Source organism: Sus scrofa, chromosome 7 (assembly GCF_054392235.1).
Source record: "Sus scrofa isolate SSC_HxYL_T2T_F1_AM1 chromosome 7, Sscrofa_HxYL_maternal_Yorkshire_Landrace_v2.0, whole genome shotgun sequence".
Taxonomy (NCBI): Eukaryota; Metazoa; Chordata; class Mammalia; order Artiodactyla; family Suidae; genus Sus; species Sus scrofa.
Genome location: NC_139389.1, coordinates 125,233,025 through 125,250,482, shown reverse-complemented (window position 1 = coordinate 125,250,482; position 17,458 = coordinate 125,233,025). Strand labels below are relative to the sequence as shown.

General features: G+C 53.8%; 1 protein-coding gene across 2 annotated transcripts in view; it reads right to left on the bottom strand.

Moving 5' to 3' along the window:
• Nucleotides 1–17,458, bottom strand: part of RIN3 (Ras and Rab interactor 3) — a 131,214-nt gene that overhangs the window by 4,117 nt on the left and 109,639 nt on the right. For both annotated transcript variants that reach the window (XM_084970081.1, XM_084970080.1), the window contains 2 exons: nt 5,822–5,953; nt 253–416 (listed from right to left, as the gene is read on the bottom strand). In XM_084970081.1, the coding sequence (XP_084826207.1) occupies nt 253–416; nt 5,822–5,953 (296 nt within the window). The remainder of the gene's footprint in view (nt 1–252; nt 417–5,821; nt 5,954–17,458) is intronic.

The window sequence follows — 17,458 nt, the reverse complement described above, 5'->3', positions numbered from 1 at the left end:
ACACTACAGCCTGCTGATACTTTTTTAAATCTCTTTAACTTCCACCTCCAACTGGGCTCTGGCCTGGGCACACACTGGCAGGCCTGGGCTGGCGCCTCTGCCTGCCACCTGGACCCCTCAGAGCTCCCCTGGGGGCAGGGCTGGCTGGCCAGAGCAGCCGGTTGGTGTCAGGCTGCTGAGCCGGCAGGCAGTCGTGGTGGTCTTGGGGCAGGGTCCCGCCGGCCCCCTCCCACCCTCGGTCCCCGGCCTCACCTGCACGGAGGAGCGCGAGGCCCGGGCCTTGTTGAGCGTGCGCCGGCGCTCCCAGCGATGGATGGAGTCCTGCACCTCCACGCTCAGCTGTCGGGTCACCGAGATCTTGTCGTAGTTCTTGATGTGCTCCAGGGCCCCGTAGGTGGTGGTCAGGTAGTAGGAACCTGCCAAAAGGGCAAGGACGTGGAGGTTGAGCCAGGATCGCCTCTGCCCACCCGCAAGGGAGGGCGGTGCTCTTCCCCGCTAGGCCCGCCCCGCCCACCTCCCCAAGCCCCGCCCACCACCGCTGCCCCGTGGCACCCGCGGCGCGGTCCCGGGGTAGCACCAGCCTGTGCCCACCGCAGCCTCACAAACTTCGTCAGGTCCAGTCCTGAGCTGTACGGCCCTACTCAAAACTTGTCATTGGCTCCTGTGAGGGAGGGAACTCTTGCTTATTTTTATTTATTTATTTATTTGCTTTTTAGGGCCGCACCTGCAGCACATGCACGTTCCCAGGCTAGGGGTGGAATCCGAGCTACAGCCGCTGGCTTTCATCACAGCCGCAGTAACACGGGATCCCAGCCGCCTCTGCGACCTACACCACAGCTCACAGCAACGCCGGATCCTCCACCCAATGAGCGAGGCCAGGGGTCGAACCTGCATCCTCGTGAATACTAGTCCGATTTGTTTCCACTGCACCACAAAGGAGCTCCCCCCATGACTTCTTTTTTCTTTTTAATGATTTTTATTTTTTCCATTACAGTTGGTTTACAGGGTTCTTGCAATTTTCTACTGTACAGCAAAGTGACCCAGTCTCTCTCTCTCTCTCTCTCTCTCTCTCACACACACACACACACACACACACACACTTAACATTCTTCTCACATTACCCTGCATCACACTCCATCACAAGTGACTAGATATAGTTCCCAGTGCTATACAGCAGGATCTCATTGCTCATCCATTCCAAAGGCAATAGTTTGCGTCTATTAACCCTCCTTAACTACCTCTTCTTTTTTTTGCTGCTCTTTTAGGGCCACACCGACGGCATATGGAGGTTCCCAGATTAGGGGTCTTATCAGGCTACAGCCACAGCAACACCAGATCTGAGCCACGTCTGCGACCTTCACCACAGCTCACGGGAATGCTGGATCCTTAAACCACTGAGAGAGGCAGGGATCGAATCCGCAACCTCATGGTTCCTAGTCAGATTTGTTTTCACGGGTGCCACGACAGGAACTCCCGCCCCATGACTTCCTGATGTAAGACACAAACCTGATTCTGATTTAAACCACTGTTACATAGTGAGTTATCTGCAGCCTGAAGCATTCCTAACAGCTATACTGGATGAGGCTGCCTACATATTCCTACAAATTTTACTACTGATGTGGAAAGAGTCACACCCTGGCCAGGGTTGGGGGGATAAGATAAAGTGGTTTATGGCCACAGGATCACTCACCCTTTCATAGCAGTGTGGGAAGGAGACGTGGTTTGGAAGTAGGTATGTCCAGGGCAGCATGGAAAGCTTGGTGTCCCTTATCAGAGAAGGGCCAGTAGACCACTCACGTGTCTCCTTTCCAGCCCAGCTCAGAGCCTGTGTTGCCAGGAAGCTGCTCCTGGTGCCTGCAGCCCTTGCTGGCCAAGAGGCCCTGTTCTTTAGCTGCATTCTTTCCTGGTCCTGTTTCTCATTGTGATGCTGCCCCCTGGCTGGGAAGGGAGGAGCTGAGGGTAGCATGCAGACTGGGAGTTTGCAGTCACAGAGAAGGGCCCAGGTCTCTGCCTTCGGCAGACAGCCTGTGCTCGCAGGTGCGTCAGTGTCCACTCTGCTCCCATTTCCTCAGCTGCGAATTCCTTAATGTGGTGAAAAGTAGATGAGATGAATGCCCATTAGGTGCAGTGTTCAGGAACTGAGTGGCGCATGGGGATTAGGTGACCCTCTGGAGGGTCACCACCCTCTTGGGCAAAGGGGAGGAACTCCTAAACCCTGCCGGCCCACTCCTGCCTGCTTCAAGCCCTGCTTTTTGCGAGCCTCCTGGCCCTCCCAGCCCACTTCCCTTGGACTTGGGGCCCTGCAGTTTCTCACATCACCACTAGATGGCAGGCAACTCCTCCCACTGTGAGTTTGTCAGCCTTGGGCGTGCTCTCCCCTGCATTGATGGGAAAAGCTCATTGCCTCTATTAAGATATTATTCGTCCAGCATGGCCAGCTGTCTGCCAGCGTGCAGAGGGGGTGTGAGTAAAGGAGTCCCTGAGGATGCCTCTGGGGGAAGTTTGGATTTTGAGCTGGCTCCAGCTAGGTGCCCAGCAGCTGCCTGGATCTCCCATCTGCTCCATAACTGCCTAGAGGGAGGGGAGCTGCTGAGAGAGGCTAGAAAGGGGCCAGGGTTCCATCAGCCTCGTGTTCAGGTCCTCTCTACTTCTCACAGAAGGTCCCTCATCTCTCACTTGCCAGAAGGCTGCTACAGGGAGGTGGGCTCCATCCCTGGTCTTTGCCAAATGACAGCACGTGAAACCAGATGAAGGAACACGAAGGTCTACTGTGTGCAGAATCCGGCTGGCAGGCTTTTTGTTGACTGCGGATCTGTTTGTGCACACAGACTGTGAACCACAAGAAGGCACCTCTCATCCTGCACCCGGCTGCCTCTGCAGAAGGCTAAAGCGCCCAGACTGTCTGAAAAATCCCCAATCTAGCCCAATGTCAAGCCAGAGAGGTTCAGCCAATCCCCTTCCCAAGCCGGAAAGGTTAAGTGACTTGCCCAAGGTTTCCAGCCAATCAGAGGCAGACCTGGGACCCAAATCCAGCCTCGAACTGCTGCTCTTTTTTCCTCCACCCTGGCTTCGTTCTCCTCTCAGGGTGCAGCAACTGAAGTTCTCAAGAGTGGGGACTCCCTGGGGGCCTGCCCCCGTCCCGGCATCTCTGACTCTGCAGGGTATCAGGGGTGGGGACCAGCCAGCGGGAGCCGGGCCTCTCCCTCCCCTCCCCCTCCAGACACGCCCCTCTTTTCACTGCACCTCAGAGGCTTTGGTGCAGCGAAGTCAGGAGGGCGAAACTGGGGGACACAGACCCCATTCCTCTGGTGCTCTGTCCTCCTACTCTTGGACCTAGATACGTCTAGATGGAGGTCTACTGGCTGGCAGACGTGGGTGGAAGCCCCTGCCCATGCTGGAAACCCCCAATCATCCTGCTGCTGGAGTCCAACACTTGTGAGGTCGGGCTGTCCCGGTGCTGTGACCTTGCACCTTGGCTCTGGGAGTAGGGACAGAGAGAGGGGCAGCGAGGTACCCGCGCCACCCAGCTGGTCCCCTGGTGTGCAGCAGGGCCCTCAGAGCTGCCCTGGGCGGGGACAGGGCTTCTGGGAGAGGCATATGGGGCTCTGCTCTGCCATCTTTCCTTCCAGCCAGCGCCTGGAGGATTCCTTACAAATCCCCCATGGGGCAGGGGTGGGGCAGAGGCTCTTCCTGCCCGTGTGTGGAAAGGAACAGGCCGAAGGGTGCTCAGGCAGCTTTGAGTCTCAAACTGGGAACTATTTTAAGAAAACATTTTTTTTTGGCCACACCCACAGCATGCAGAAGTTCCCGGGCCAGGGATGGATCAAACCCTCCCCACGGCAACGATCCGAGCTGCTCCATTGACAATGCCAGATCCTTAACCCACCGAGCCACCAGGGGACTCCAGATCTTCATGTATTTTTCTTGTACTAGGCTTGTCTCAAAATATTTAATGTCGGGAGTTCCCATCGTGGCTCAGTGGTTAAGGAACCTGACTAGCATGCATGAGGATGTGGGTTTGTTCCCTGGCCTCGATTAGTGGGTTAAGGATCCAGCGTTGCCGTGAGCTGTGTTATTGGTCACTGATGCGGTTCGGATCCTACACTGCTGTGGCTCTGGCGTAGGCCAGCAGCTGTAGCTCCGATTTGACCCATAGCCTGGGAACCTCCATGTACTGCAGGTGCGGCCCTAAAAAAACAAAAGACAAGCCCCCCCCAAAAAAAAACCCCTTAATGTACATATATAAATTAGATAGACAGTAGGATTTACAGTATAGCATAAGGAACTATATTCAATATCTTATAATGACCTACAATGGAAAACAATCTGAAAAAAATACATATATAACTGAATCACTTTGCTGGACACTTGCAACTAACATAATTTTGTAAGTCAACTATACTTCATAACAAAAGCAAAACTTGCAGGTTCCTGTCACGGCTCAGTGGTAACGAACCTGACTATTATCCATGAGGATGCAGGGTTTGATCCCTGGCCTCGGTGGGTTAAGGAACCAGCGTGGCTGAGAGCTGTGGTGTAGGCCGTCAGCTGCAGCTGTGATTCAACCCCTAGCCTGGGAACTTCCATATGCCTCGAGGGCAGTCCTAAAAAGCAAAAAAACAAAAAACAAAACAGCCAAGACGCAATATAACCCAGAGAAGACCAGCTCTCCTGCCTGCTAGACCTCAGCTTTCCCACCCAAACCCCCACTGGGTTTTGCAAACAGGAAGAAAGACCCCTGGAAGACCACGGTAGGGTTGGAGTGGGGGATTCAGGACCATAAGGAGAAGGCAGGTGGGCCAAGGCTGCCCCTATCCTGTCCCTGCTTGCCACTGTGCCTGGCCTGGTGCCCCATTGGGCAGCAGGATTCAGGCTGCAGACAGAGTAGGAAGCCGGTGGCCAGGGCCTGGCTGCCCACTGCGGGGGCGCTGGGTGGCGCTCAGACCGTCTGCAGAGCCTACGACCCCATGACAACCCACAGGGCTGGGCCAATCCTTCATGGCTTCATGCTCCCCTGAGCCGCCAAGAACCAGCCACGTCACGCTGTCACCCCAGAGACTGATGCCTACTAAAAGTGCAAACAGATGCACGGGGGGGCCGGCTGGTCTCAGGAACCACAAAGCCCAAAGAGGCTGCTGGGGGGTCTGAGAGGCTCGCTCATCCTTGGGGGTGATGTCTCCGAGGGCTGTCCAGGGGGCTCCCGCAGCCCGATATCTGGGTGGGCAGCACTCCAGGGATTCTTGGTGGAGGTGTGGCCAAGGCTAAGCGGGGGAGGAAGCAGTGGGAAGGAGGAAAGGGAAGGGAAAGTAAGGGTGGGACAAACGACACCCCGCCCTCATCCTACAGGGCGGCCTCGCCCACGACGTCAGCCTCCTCTCACTGACTCCAGGGCCACCTGCTCTAAGAATTGATCATGACCCCTGCTCAAACACCTTCTCATGGGCCCTGCCCACCACTTCAGCCTTATCTTTCACCCTGCTGGCCACTGCTCCTTCTGTGCAGAGTGCCTTTCCTCCTCCTTTAGTTGACTGGCTCCTATTTATCCTTTGATGCTCGGCTCAGGCATCACCTCCTCCAGGAAGCCTTCCCTGATTGCACAGCCTGGGTAATGTGTTCTCATGCCCTCTGGGCCTCTCTGGTCAAGCCTCAGTGGCATGATCCCTTTACTGGCCCAGAGACTGATGCCTGCTAGTCTGTGAGCTCCACCAGGGCTCAGTGGCATCCGGCCTCCAGGAGATGCTGATGGGGCCACCCAGAGAGCCCCTGGGATGGCTGGGTCGGGGGTGGGTGATGGGCCCCCCGGGTTCCAGTAGTGACTCACCCTCCCCCAGCTGCAGGGCGGGGTCCATGAGCTCCATCATGTACTCCACGTTGAGAAGCATCTCCGTGAGGTTGCTGCGGGCCAGCACGTACATGAGCACCGGCAGGAAGTCGTCTGCGCCGTAAGGCTTCCCTGGGAGAGAGGAAGGGGGCAGAAGGTAGTGAGGGGGAGGTCCCCGGCCCAGGGCCAGGGGACCGTGCTGGGTGGGGGGCGGCTGCCCCTGGAGGAGAAACCTTCTTGTTTTCTCTTGACTCTCAAGACAGGGGCCACCCTGGGATCAGGTTGGGTCAATGTGGGGTTGAGGAAGAAGGAACTGAGAAAGGTGCCCTCTGCTGGGTGGGCAAGGCTCAGCTCCTTCCCCTTTCCCAGCCCTTCCCTTTAGCACCTTCGGTCAAGTTCACCTCATTGCAGTTCTTCACCAACCCACCCAGGAGCAGCTGCCTGTCTAACACTGATGCCTTCTGGGACGGCCCCTGTCCCTTTGAACCAGGCATGTCCTACTCCATCTGCCAAACAGAAGCCCTGCCTCAATCAGATGCTGCAGGGTCTGAAGCCGCCCCCCACCCCCGGCCCCCGCGCCTTCCTTCTTTTGGGTTAAGCAGGGCCCTTTCCTGAGGGTTTCTTTTAAAAAGGAAGAACATCTCACTGCTGCTCTAGTGGGAGATATTCATGGTGCTCAGAGCCTCCTGACAGCAACACACGCCTTGGAGAAGACAGGGGCGGAGGTGGACCCTGAAAGATGGCCTTTCAGGGGTTTTGAGAATGAAATGAGAAGAAGAATACGAAAGTGACTCGGTACCCGTAAGCGCAATGGAAAAGTGAGGTATTATTGACATCTGTGTTCTGCTTTCTCAAGTGGCCTCAGTTTTTCCACCTGTAAAATGGATAGGCTGAGGGGGTTGGTAACGCGCGGCACTGAAAAGCATCGCCAGACCCAAAGCAGGAGTCCCAGCGCCCTCCTCACCAGCTGTGTGACCTTGGGCAAGCCGCTCCACCTCTCTGAGCCTGCCTTTGTAGCCATGTGTGAACTGGCACAGACAGCGTGAGATTTACAATGGAGGCTCCTACCCGGCCCCACGGAAACACCCACTGAGAGAGAACATTGTTCTGGTTCCAGCTCTGTGCTCTGAGGCTCGCTGACCATTTCGTTCAAGGTTCCTGTGCCTCCCTGCACAGAATTAGTCAGTTTCGGAGAAAGCCTTTCATAAACCTTTTTTTTTTCTCCTTTTTAGAGCCACACCTGTGGCACATGGCAGTTCCCAGGCTAGGAGTCAAATCGGAGCTGCAGCTGCCAGCCTACGCCACAGCCACAGCAACACCAGATCCAAGCTGCATCTGTGACCTATGCTGCAGCTCACACCAACACCAGATCTTTAACCCACTGAGTGAGGCCAAGGATCGAACCCGCATCCTCAAATAGTCAGGTTCTTAACCCCATGAGCCATAACAGGAACTCCAGAAGGCCTTTCTTAAACCTCTTTCATAAACCTTTATAAGCCCAAGACACTTTTTTTTTTTTTTTTTCTTTTTAGGGCTGCACCTGGGGCATATGGAGGTTCTCAGGCCAGGGGTTGAATCAGAGCTATGGCTGCCAGCCTACACCACAGCCAGAGCAACACGAGATCTGAGCTCCGTCTGTGACCTACACCACAGCTCACGGCAATGCCGGATCCTTAACCCACTGAGCGAGGCCAGGGATTGAACCCACAACCTCATGGTTCCTAGTCGGATTCGTTTCTGCTGCGCCACGATGGGAACTTCAAGCCCAAGACACTATTAAAGCGTTCCTGGGGAAAAATAATTCTATTTTGTGCTTAGAATTATTTTTCATATTGATAATTTGATTATTAGAATTCTGGCACCCAGGAGAGTCTTTTCTTGTTTGATTTATGAATTAGGGAACAAGGTGTGTCTGGCAGCCCGGATGTGAAACTGCCCTGTGCTTTTTGGAATTTACCTATAACTCCTGCATTGGTTTAGAGCTGATTGAATTTTTCCTCTGCCTCCAAGAACACATTTTTTTTTCTCGGTATTGTATTAATAACTCAGCAAGGAATCAACCAGGCAACTTAATTTGCCTTTGAGTAGCACTCAACCAGGCTGATTCTGCCCTTCAGGGGCCGTGGAGCAATGTCTGGAGTCGCTTTTGCTGCTGGCATCAAGGCAAGGGACGCTGCTAAACACCCTCCAGACCAGGCCTCCATACAAGTGAATTACCCAGTCCGAGTATCTATAGAGCCAAGGTGGGGACAGTCACATTCAGCCAGAAGGCTGCTCTGGCTCCGGCCCCGGGTCTGAGGACTTAGACGGGGAAGGAAGGCTTCTGGACTGTGGCTCTGGGTCCAGCGGGGATGGAAAGTGCTTTGTCCCCAAGCTCTTCTTGAGAATCTCGGCTGACCCTCAGGAAGGGCTTTGGGGCCTATCTCCATGGTCCCCCCCACCTTGTGTTCAGCCACCCCCCCCCATCAGGGGACTCCAGCCACCCGTGTCTGTTGCTCCGCCTGCCCGTGAGCACTGCCTCTCTGTCTCCCCAGGGCACAGAGCGCAGCCAGCAGCGGGGCACAGAAGACGGTGCTGAGCGAATGAATGAATGAATGAATGAATGCTGGGCTCCCCACAAGACTCCGGAGCCCGGGGCCTTGGCGCTGACGCAGATGGGCCTCTGCACAGACTCCAGGGGTCCGTCCCCCATCTGGGAACCAACGACACGGTGCCATCCCTCTCCCACTGGACACCTTGCCCACTCTGCGGGCACTTGCATTCCTCTGGCCTCTGAACACGCGGCTCCCGCTGCCTGGGACGCCCTCCCTCCCCTCCCCTCTAGCTCCTCCTTGGCCTCTCACAGCCTCCGGCACAGTTGGATGGTTCTTGCCCATACCCTTGACTGTTTCAGAGCCCGCCCTTTCCCTCGGACGGTGAGCTCCCCAAAGGCAGAGATGGAGGCTGTGTGAGCTTGGGGAAGTCTCTTAACTGCTCTGAGCCCCTGCCCCATCACTCCTTCCTGGTCTCCAACAGAGAGCATGGGATGTGACCCTGAGCTCAACTGACCCCACATGAGCTCCAGTAGGCACCACACTGTCCTGCCCAGGGTTGGGGCCATGGTCAAGGGTACTGGGATCTTATGGGTCTTAGACAGTGGGTGTTGGGAATATTTAACAACAGTTTCCACCCCCGCAAAAGCTCTGATTTGTAGCATTTGCCAATTTTTTTTTTTTTTTTTTTGGTCTCTTTAGGGCCGCACCCACAGCATATGGAGGTTCCCAGGCTAGGCAATGAATCAGAGCTACAGCTGCCGTCATATACCACAGCCACAGCAACACCACATCGGAGCCACATCTGTGACCTACACCACAGCTCATGGCAACGCCAGATTCTTAACCAACTAATCGAGGCCAGGGATCAAACCTGCAACCTCATGGTTCCTAGTCGGATTTGTTTCCGCTGTGCCACAACAGGAACACCAAGCATTTGCCAGTTTTTATGGTGTAAATATTTCCACAATGGCCAATTCCAATTTGCTACTGTGACTGAAGAGCAGGGAAGAGATGCAGGTGATTAGCTTCCATGGGATGGTTTGCGCCATCACCAGCGCAGCACAGCAAGTCCAACCTCACTGTGAGGAAACTGAGGCTCAGGGATGGGGGAAATTGCCCCAAGCCCCACAGTTGGCCAGTAGAATCTGGGTCTCTCTTCCCTGATGTGGTGAGAAATACCCACACAGGCTTTCTGACCTGAGACCTACTGCGAACAAAAACAAGCTTGAAGCATCATTGAGATACTCTGGCTCAATCCACTATCCCGGGGATACTTAGGGCTGTACTGTCCTTCCCTGAAGGCTGGGGCCCAAGGTTCAGGGCTCAGGGCTCAGCCCTGCACCCAGTAGGGCCTCAGGCAGCAGCAATGGGATGCTGGGGCCAGTTGCAAAGTCATTTGCCTATGATGGGAAAGACTGTCTTGCGTGGATCAGCGACCACATCCATCAGGCCGTGCCTCGAAAGCCCTGCTGGGCTGCAGCCTGCATTTCCTGCCTTCTCTTTTTGCCAAAGTCTCATCTGTTTTCCATCTGTAGATACTGGGGGAGCCAATTACATTTTAAAGAGCTGGCTGGGGGGCCTTATGCCTGTTTCATCGGCTGGAAGATTTTAGAGAAGAGCTCTGATAAGAATAAGAGCTGAAGCATGCACACCTGAGTCTCACAGTGAGGACACTGGATTAGGACCCCCCCCCTCATTTAACGAGCTGTGTGATCTGAGACCACTCCCCCTGAGCCTCCGTTTTCTTATCAGCAAGGTGGAGAAAATAATAAAACTCAGTCTGTTACTTAGAGCCCTTGTGAGCATCTAATGAGCAGCTGAGTTAAAAATAAAGTTTTGTCTTCTAGGAAGCATTCTCTGCCCCCACCCATCCCATGCTCACAGCATGCAGGAGTTCCCAGGCCAGGGATCAAACACACACCACGGCAGTGACAATGACAGATCCTTAACCTACTGAGCCACCAGGGAACTCCTAGGAAGCATTTTCTCAAAGAGGAACTGGCAAATTTTTTTTCTGTAAAGGGCCAAGCAGTAAATACTTTTAGTCCCATGGGCCACACGGTTTCTGTCCCACCTTTCCAACTCAGCCATTGTATAAAAGCAGCCACAGGCACTGTGCCAGTGAATGGCCATGACTGTTTCTTTCTTTCTTTTTTTTGCTTTTTAGGGCTGCACCTGCAGCACCTGGAGGTCCCCAGGCTAGGGGTCGAATCAGAGCTGTAGCCGCCAGCCTACACCACAGCCACAACAATGCGGGATCCAAACCACATCTGCGACCTACATTGCAGCTCATGGCAATGCTGGATCCTTAACTCAGTGACCAAGGCCAAGGATCGAACCCGAGTCCTTATGGATGCAAGTCAGGTTCGTTAACCACCGAGCCACAATGGGAACTCCTGACACGGCTGTTTCAATAAAAATTTATTTACAAAATCAGGTGGGGGGGGGGCTCCTTGCATGGGTCGATCGGGCTCTTACTGAAAGCAAGTGGCTGATGCAACAATCCTGGGGCGGCGAGAGGCTCACAACTACGCTGTGCTCTGGTCCTTACCCCTAACCACAATTCCCATTTGAAGCCACTTCCCTCCAGGAAGTCCTAACCCAAAACCCCCTCTTCCCCCATCCCCAATCAGGTTCGATGCTCTAGTCATGCATTTCCCTGGCCCTGGCCCTGTCACGGCTTTCATTCTAGCACAGAGACAGGTAAGGAAGAGGGAAACAGAAATACAAAGTGGAGCCTCAGACCCTGACACACATGCTCTCAGGGCCACTGAAACAGGCTCAGGGCTGTGGGGAGTGTGAGGGCCTTTGCTGTTCTGGGCTGGGAGGTCCAGGGAGGCCTCTCTGAGTTAACAGGTTTCCATTCTGCCGTGACAGGGCTCACTGTTATATCCAACGCCTCAACAGGGCCACGCATTTAATAAATACACTCGCTAAACGAACGAATGAATATCATTTATCGTCTTGCACAGCACGGTTGTCACATGTCGCATGCTGCTCTCCCACTTGAATTGTGACCATCCTAAAAACAGGGGCTGTGTTTTCCTGCTAACATCTGGACGGTCAACAAATGTTTGTTGAACCGCTGAATGAATTTATTTGATAAAAACACAGGATGGCAGGAAGCAGACAGCATCTAGAACAGATGTTAATTTTACTTTTGCAGTGGAAGCCTTTTGTTAAGAGGTTTTTGGGGTTTGTTTTTGCTTTTTTGAGTTTTTCTGGGGTGCCCTGAGTTCCTGGGGGAGCTGCAGTTGCCACCTAGTTGTAACCTAATGCTCCAGCTGCAGCAATGCCAGATCCTTTAACCCAATGTGCCGGGCTGGGGATCAAACCTGTGTCCTGGTGCTGCAGAGATACCACTGATCCTGCTGCGCCACAGCAGGAACTCCTGTTAAGAACTGTCTTAGGAGTTCCCTTTGAGGCTCAGTGATTAACGAACCTGACTAGAAACCATGAGGATGCAGGTTTGATCTCTGGCCTTGCTCAGTGGGTTAAGGATCCGATGCTGCTGTGGGCTATGGTGGGCTATGGTGTAGGCAGCTGTGGCTCCAATTCGACGCCTAGCCTGGGAACTTTTACGTGCCGCGAGTGTGGCCCTAAAAAGTAAAAAAAAAAAAAAAGAACTGTTTTATACAGAACTTGGCTTCTCTGGTTGATCAAAGCCGGAAACTGGCCTGCTGTCCCCTCCTCTCCCCTCCCCCTGCAAGAGGTCTCCAGCCCCTCGAGACTCCCCAGGGAGCAGTTTGAAAATCACTGGTCTGGTCTGAACTCCCAGCTGCACAGATGCAAGAGATGGAGCATGCGGGGAGTTCCCTGTAGCCTGTGGCTGACGTAAGACAGATGCCAGCCTCCCTCCCACTAAACCCCGTTTGGTTCTTTGGGTTTTTTGCAGACACTGCTTAAGTCTCAGTTCTGCTTTGAGCCACCCCGCATCCCTAAGGAAAGCACTCCCGCTCCCTGGGTTCCTCTTTGGAGACCTCTGCCCACAGGCTTGTCAGCTGGCCAGGCCTCGGGCTCAGAGCCCAAGGTCCAAAGTCCCAGCCTACAATTGGGCCTGGCCTCTCTGAGGTCATCGCAGACCCCAGGGTGCCCTGGAGAGGCAGGAGAACACAGTGGTCCCCCACAGAAACCCGGATCCAAGTCCCCGGCCCCCCACTCATGGCTCAGGTGTAATCCTGAGTGCACTGCTTAACCTCACCAAGCCTCAGTTTCCTCAGCTGTAAAATGGGGAGCACCCCAGTGTCCACACCTCGTGGGGTGGTTATGATGTTTCAGCGACAAGACAGACAGAAAGTGATTAACGTGGCACCTGCTGGGCTACTGGATTGCGAGAAAGGTTAGAAATGGTTATTATTCAGGACAGGAGGGTAACGGGTCTTCTTATCCTCAGAATATGACATCTTAGAGGTTCCGAACCCATTTCGGCTGGGTAGGCTGCCAGGCCTGGCCCATGTGTTCTCTGTCTGTGTGCCTCTCTCTCTCTCTCTCTGTGTCACCTGGACGTCAAGGCCCAGAAAGCCTCCCTCAGCCTGAATGCCTGAATGACTATATGGAGCAGAGCCCACTCCCCGCTCCCCAACCCTCCTCGTCCATTCAGCTGTACTTACATGGGTGAGAAATAAATTGGTATTGAGTTAGAGACCACAGACTTTATCTATTATAGCAGAAAGTATTTCCTTAACTAATCTTCTATTTACCTACCTATCTATGTCTATTTCAAAGAGACCAGATAGAAATTTACCACAGTACTAATCACCTTTTCAAACAATAACCATAAGTGACTTTTGTCATTAGAAATCAGTTTAGATTTTTTTTTTTTTTTTGGCTTTTTAGGGTTGCACTCATGATATATGGAAGTTCCTAGGCTAGGGTTCGAGTTGGAGCTACAGCTGCCAGCCTATACCACAGCCACAGCAATGCCTGATCTGAGCTGCATCTGAAACCTACACCACAACTCACAGCAACACCGAATGCTTAACCCACTGCGAGGCCAGGGGTTGAAACTGCATCCTCATGGGTATTAGTTGGGTTCGTAACCTGCTGAGCCACAGTGGGAACATCAACATAGATTTTCTTTTTTTTCCTTTTTTTTTTTTTTTTTCCCCTTTTTACAGCTGCACCTGTGGCATATGGAAGTTCCCAGTCTAGGGGTCAAATCAGAGCTGCAGCTGTGGCCTATCCCAAAGCCACGGCAACACACTAGCTCCAAGCCGCAAGTGTGACTTGGGTCTCAGCTTAAAGCCATGCCAGATCTTTAACCCCCTGAGCCAGGCCAGGGATCGAACCCATATCTTCATGGAGACAACGTTGGGTGGAGCCACCTTAGGACCTCTCATCACAGATTTTTAAAAACCACAGCCTGATCTCCTCTCTATCCCATCTACCCCTAGGCAATGTCACGGGCCTGTCAATCCACACACCCCTGGGGTCTCGCAACCCCTGCCTCTGCTCTGCCTGAACCAGCTATGCAGACTATACAAGGAAAAGCAGAGCCGGTTGGCTTTCACTGCCCTCTGGGATGTTGCTTGCTGCTGATCTATGTTAGAAGAAGATCCTTTGTAACCTTTCAGAAGGAACCTCGCATTTGCATGCGCTGCATTCCTCTTTCCTTCCCCACCTCCCATCTCAGGGAGGAGTCCTTGACCTTGATGCTAGTTCTCCCCAACAGCGGGCCAGCCTGAATGGCCGGTCTTAGACACCGCAGAGGTGGCAGGCACTTGCTTGTCAAAGTAATGGGAGAGATGATTCGAACTCCTCTCATCAAGCCTCATGAAGTCCATGAGGTCCAGTCTGCTCCTGGTGGCAGGATGGAGGGCCAAGTTTATCCAAGGCCATTAGACGCCGTGAACTCCCCACCCTGCCCGACGCAGGCCCCTCAACCTGCTATGGTGGAGGAAGTACTTGGCTGGGATTCAGGAACCTTGGGCTCTGTTCTCAGGCTGGCTGCTTGGTACAGTGATGGAAGCATATAGGCTTTGGAGTGAGGAAATTCTGGCTTTGAAGCCTGGCCCATCCTTATCATGGGTGTTAACAGCAGTTATCTTTTTGGAAAAGATGTCCTGGCCTGTTACCTCAAGCCTTGTATCTCCAAAGTCCTGTCCCTTCCCACTGCCCCAGCAGGTGTCACCACCAGTCACGCCCTGTAGGTACCAGTTACTAGTGCCAGCCTCATGCAATGGGAGAGACAGAGAGACAGAGACAGGTGGAGCTTCTTCCCTGGACTCTGGGGGCTGGGCCAGGGCGGGTGGGGGTGGGGGAGCAAGGGGGAGGGCTGATTTCTGAGCAGTAAGGCTCTGGAAGCATCTGGCAGGGGGAACGTGTGAGATGGAAGCCTGGGGTAGAGGGCCTGGTCCCAAGATCATTGAAAGTCAGAAGAGAATTTAAGAGTCAGTCGAGATCTGGCTGACGGACCAGACCTAACCTCAGAAATGTTGAACTTCAGCCTAATCATGAGGAAACATCTGACAAACACAAAATGAGGAACTTTCACTGCAAAGAAAAAAAGCTGGGGGGCAGGGAAGGTAGCCTGTGTTCCTTAGAATTTCAATGTCAGAAAAGGCAAAGAAAGGATGCGGTACTCCGGAGTGAAGGAGACAACTAAGCGGGCCACCTGACCCTCGACGAGACACTGAGCTGGAGGGAAAAATGCTAAAAAGGACCTCGTTAGGTCAGAGACAACCCGGAATTCCAAGGAGGGGATGGATTAAAATACTGTATCCATGCAAATTTACCAAGTGGACAACTTACTGTGGTTTAGGTGATGGAAGAGCCTTAGTCTTAGAAGTATTTAGGGAAAAAAAAGAAAAGAAAAGAAAAAAGAACTCTTTAGGGGTCCAGGGCCAAGATGTATGTAATTTACCCTCATAGGATTCTGGAAAAAACTACATATGCACAGAGAGAGAGTATAAATGATGACGCACATAAGATGTTGACAGCCCACTAACGGCAGGTGGATATTTTTATTTAAGGTACTATTTCTACTCTTGAAGTTTTTGAACTCTGAATTTCTTTCTAAATGAAAGATTTTTGTTGTTCAAAAGCCATAATATGTAGCAGCCAAACTGCTTATCTCAAACAAAATCCCAGGTGGAACCCCATGGGTAAAAACAGGGTGGTCTAGGGTCAAGCCCAGCCTTGTGTCCCTTGGCTGGCGCCCGGGGTGCCTCCTGGAACCCAGCCTGGAGACCACAGAGTGGATGCAGTGTCCACGTTGTTGGGAACACGTTGAGGAGGCAGCCATTCCTGCAGCCTCACACCTACTCACGCGCATGTCTGGCCGCATCTCATCTTTGCCAAAGCTCCAAGAGAGGCCCCCCTCTTAAGGGAGAAGACCGAGGCTTTGGAAGATTAGTATCTCCTCGGGGCCAGTACCTTCCAGGTATTTTCTATGTGCTCCCCCACGCCCTGCATGACAACCTGGGAGGCAGGTCTTATCACCCCCATTTTATACACAAGCAAAGGCCCCATGAGATTCAAGGCCAAGGCTATAGCACTGAAGCTGGAGTTCAACTTAGGTCCTCGAATGAACCCCCAACTCCCTGCTCTTGGCAGAACCTTCTTCCTCCCAGGTGAAGAGGCTGAGGTTCCAGGGGGCAGCCCGGGCCAGCTAAGCTCACTGGTGAGGCTGGGAGCCACTGGACCCACAGGCCAGCACTCAGCAATGGGAGGGGACACGCTGCCCGCCTCTTGATGAGAAACCCACCTGTTCCTGGCGGATCTGTTCCTGGTGGGGAATCTTCACGCGGAGCCCTGCCCCTGCCCTGAATTTCTGGGCTCGGGGTCTCCCTGTTTCTGAGCTGGCTTCTGAATCAGCAGAGAGATTCCTGTCTCTCCACGTCGCCCTCCTACCCTCCCCACCCCGCCCCCACGTGCCCAGGGTCAAGGCCGAGGAAACTACGGCTGTCCTTGTTCTGCTCCATCTTTCCCCGCTGAGCCCCGCTGTGCCTCTCCAGCAACCACCTTTCTGCTCCCTCAGATTTAGCCTTTCCCTCCCTGGTCCCTGGTGGCCGATAAGTTTTTAGTAAGTGAATTCACTGTCAGCAAATCTCACAGGTGTTTGAAGTCACCGCCAACAAAGTGGCTGTTGAAAAGACAGCAAAAGGCTTCTGCCTAAGTGGGGACTTGCTGAGGGTGAGGGTCCAAGCTGTCTCCCCGATCAAGTCCCAGGGTCCACACAGCCCTTGGCCCTGACTCTACCCCGAGCCCCCGGCAAGGCAGGGAGAATAGAATGGCTGCCCGTGTTAGACGTTCAGACAGGGAAGGTAACTGGGCCGGACGCAAACGCAGACCCCACGACATCTGATGACCGTCCCGGAGGGTGGGTGTGGCGGTGCCGATTTCACGCGGGGGACACGGAGGCTCAGAGCAGCAGAGGAACCTGAACACAGACAGTCAGGACCGGGAGGGAAACCGGGAGGTCTTTCTCTCCCACATTCCTCCCAGGTGCCAGGCCTGCCTGCCTGCCTGTTCTCCCTGAGGCTGCTTCCAGCCAGGGAGCCTACAGGGCTTTGGCTTCTTTCTGGCTTGTCCAGTGTTACGGCCGTGCCATCTACACACCACACAGGGCACCTCCTGAGCCTGCCTCCCTCCCCAGCCACTGCCGATCTGAGGCTGCCTGGGTCAGAGACATCTGGCCAGCCCTCGGCCACACCGCCATGGGACTAACCTTCAGCTTCACACTGCTGCTGTGGGCTTGGGGTCCCTTCCCAGGTTCCAGACCCCAGGGGCGGAGCGTGTCCAACCCTGAGAACACTGCAGGCTGCCCACCGACCCCACCTTACTTCCTCGGGGGTTTCTGAGGAGGTGCCTCAGGTGCAGATTCACATGCTGGCCTGTTCCCTGGGCTCCAGACGGCACGGGACACCCTGTCTCCAAGTCTAACTTGCACTCCGTGAAAAAACCGCTGCACCCTGTCTCCGCTGTTACAACCCTCTCCCTTCCAACCACATTTCCAATATTATGCTAAAGGGTTAATGGGGGCAGCTGCCACTCAGCCTGGCATCTGCTTCCAGGGAATGATATTTGTTCTCACAATTGACAGCTGGACACAAAGCAGTGTAATCCACCAGAGTGACTCCAACCTGGAACCACAGCTCGTACC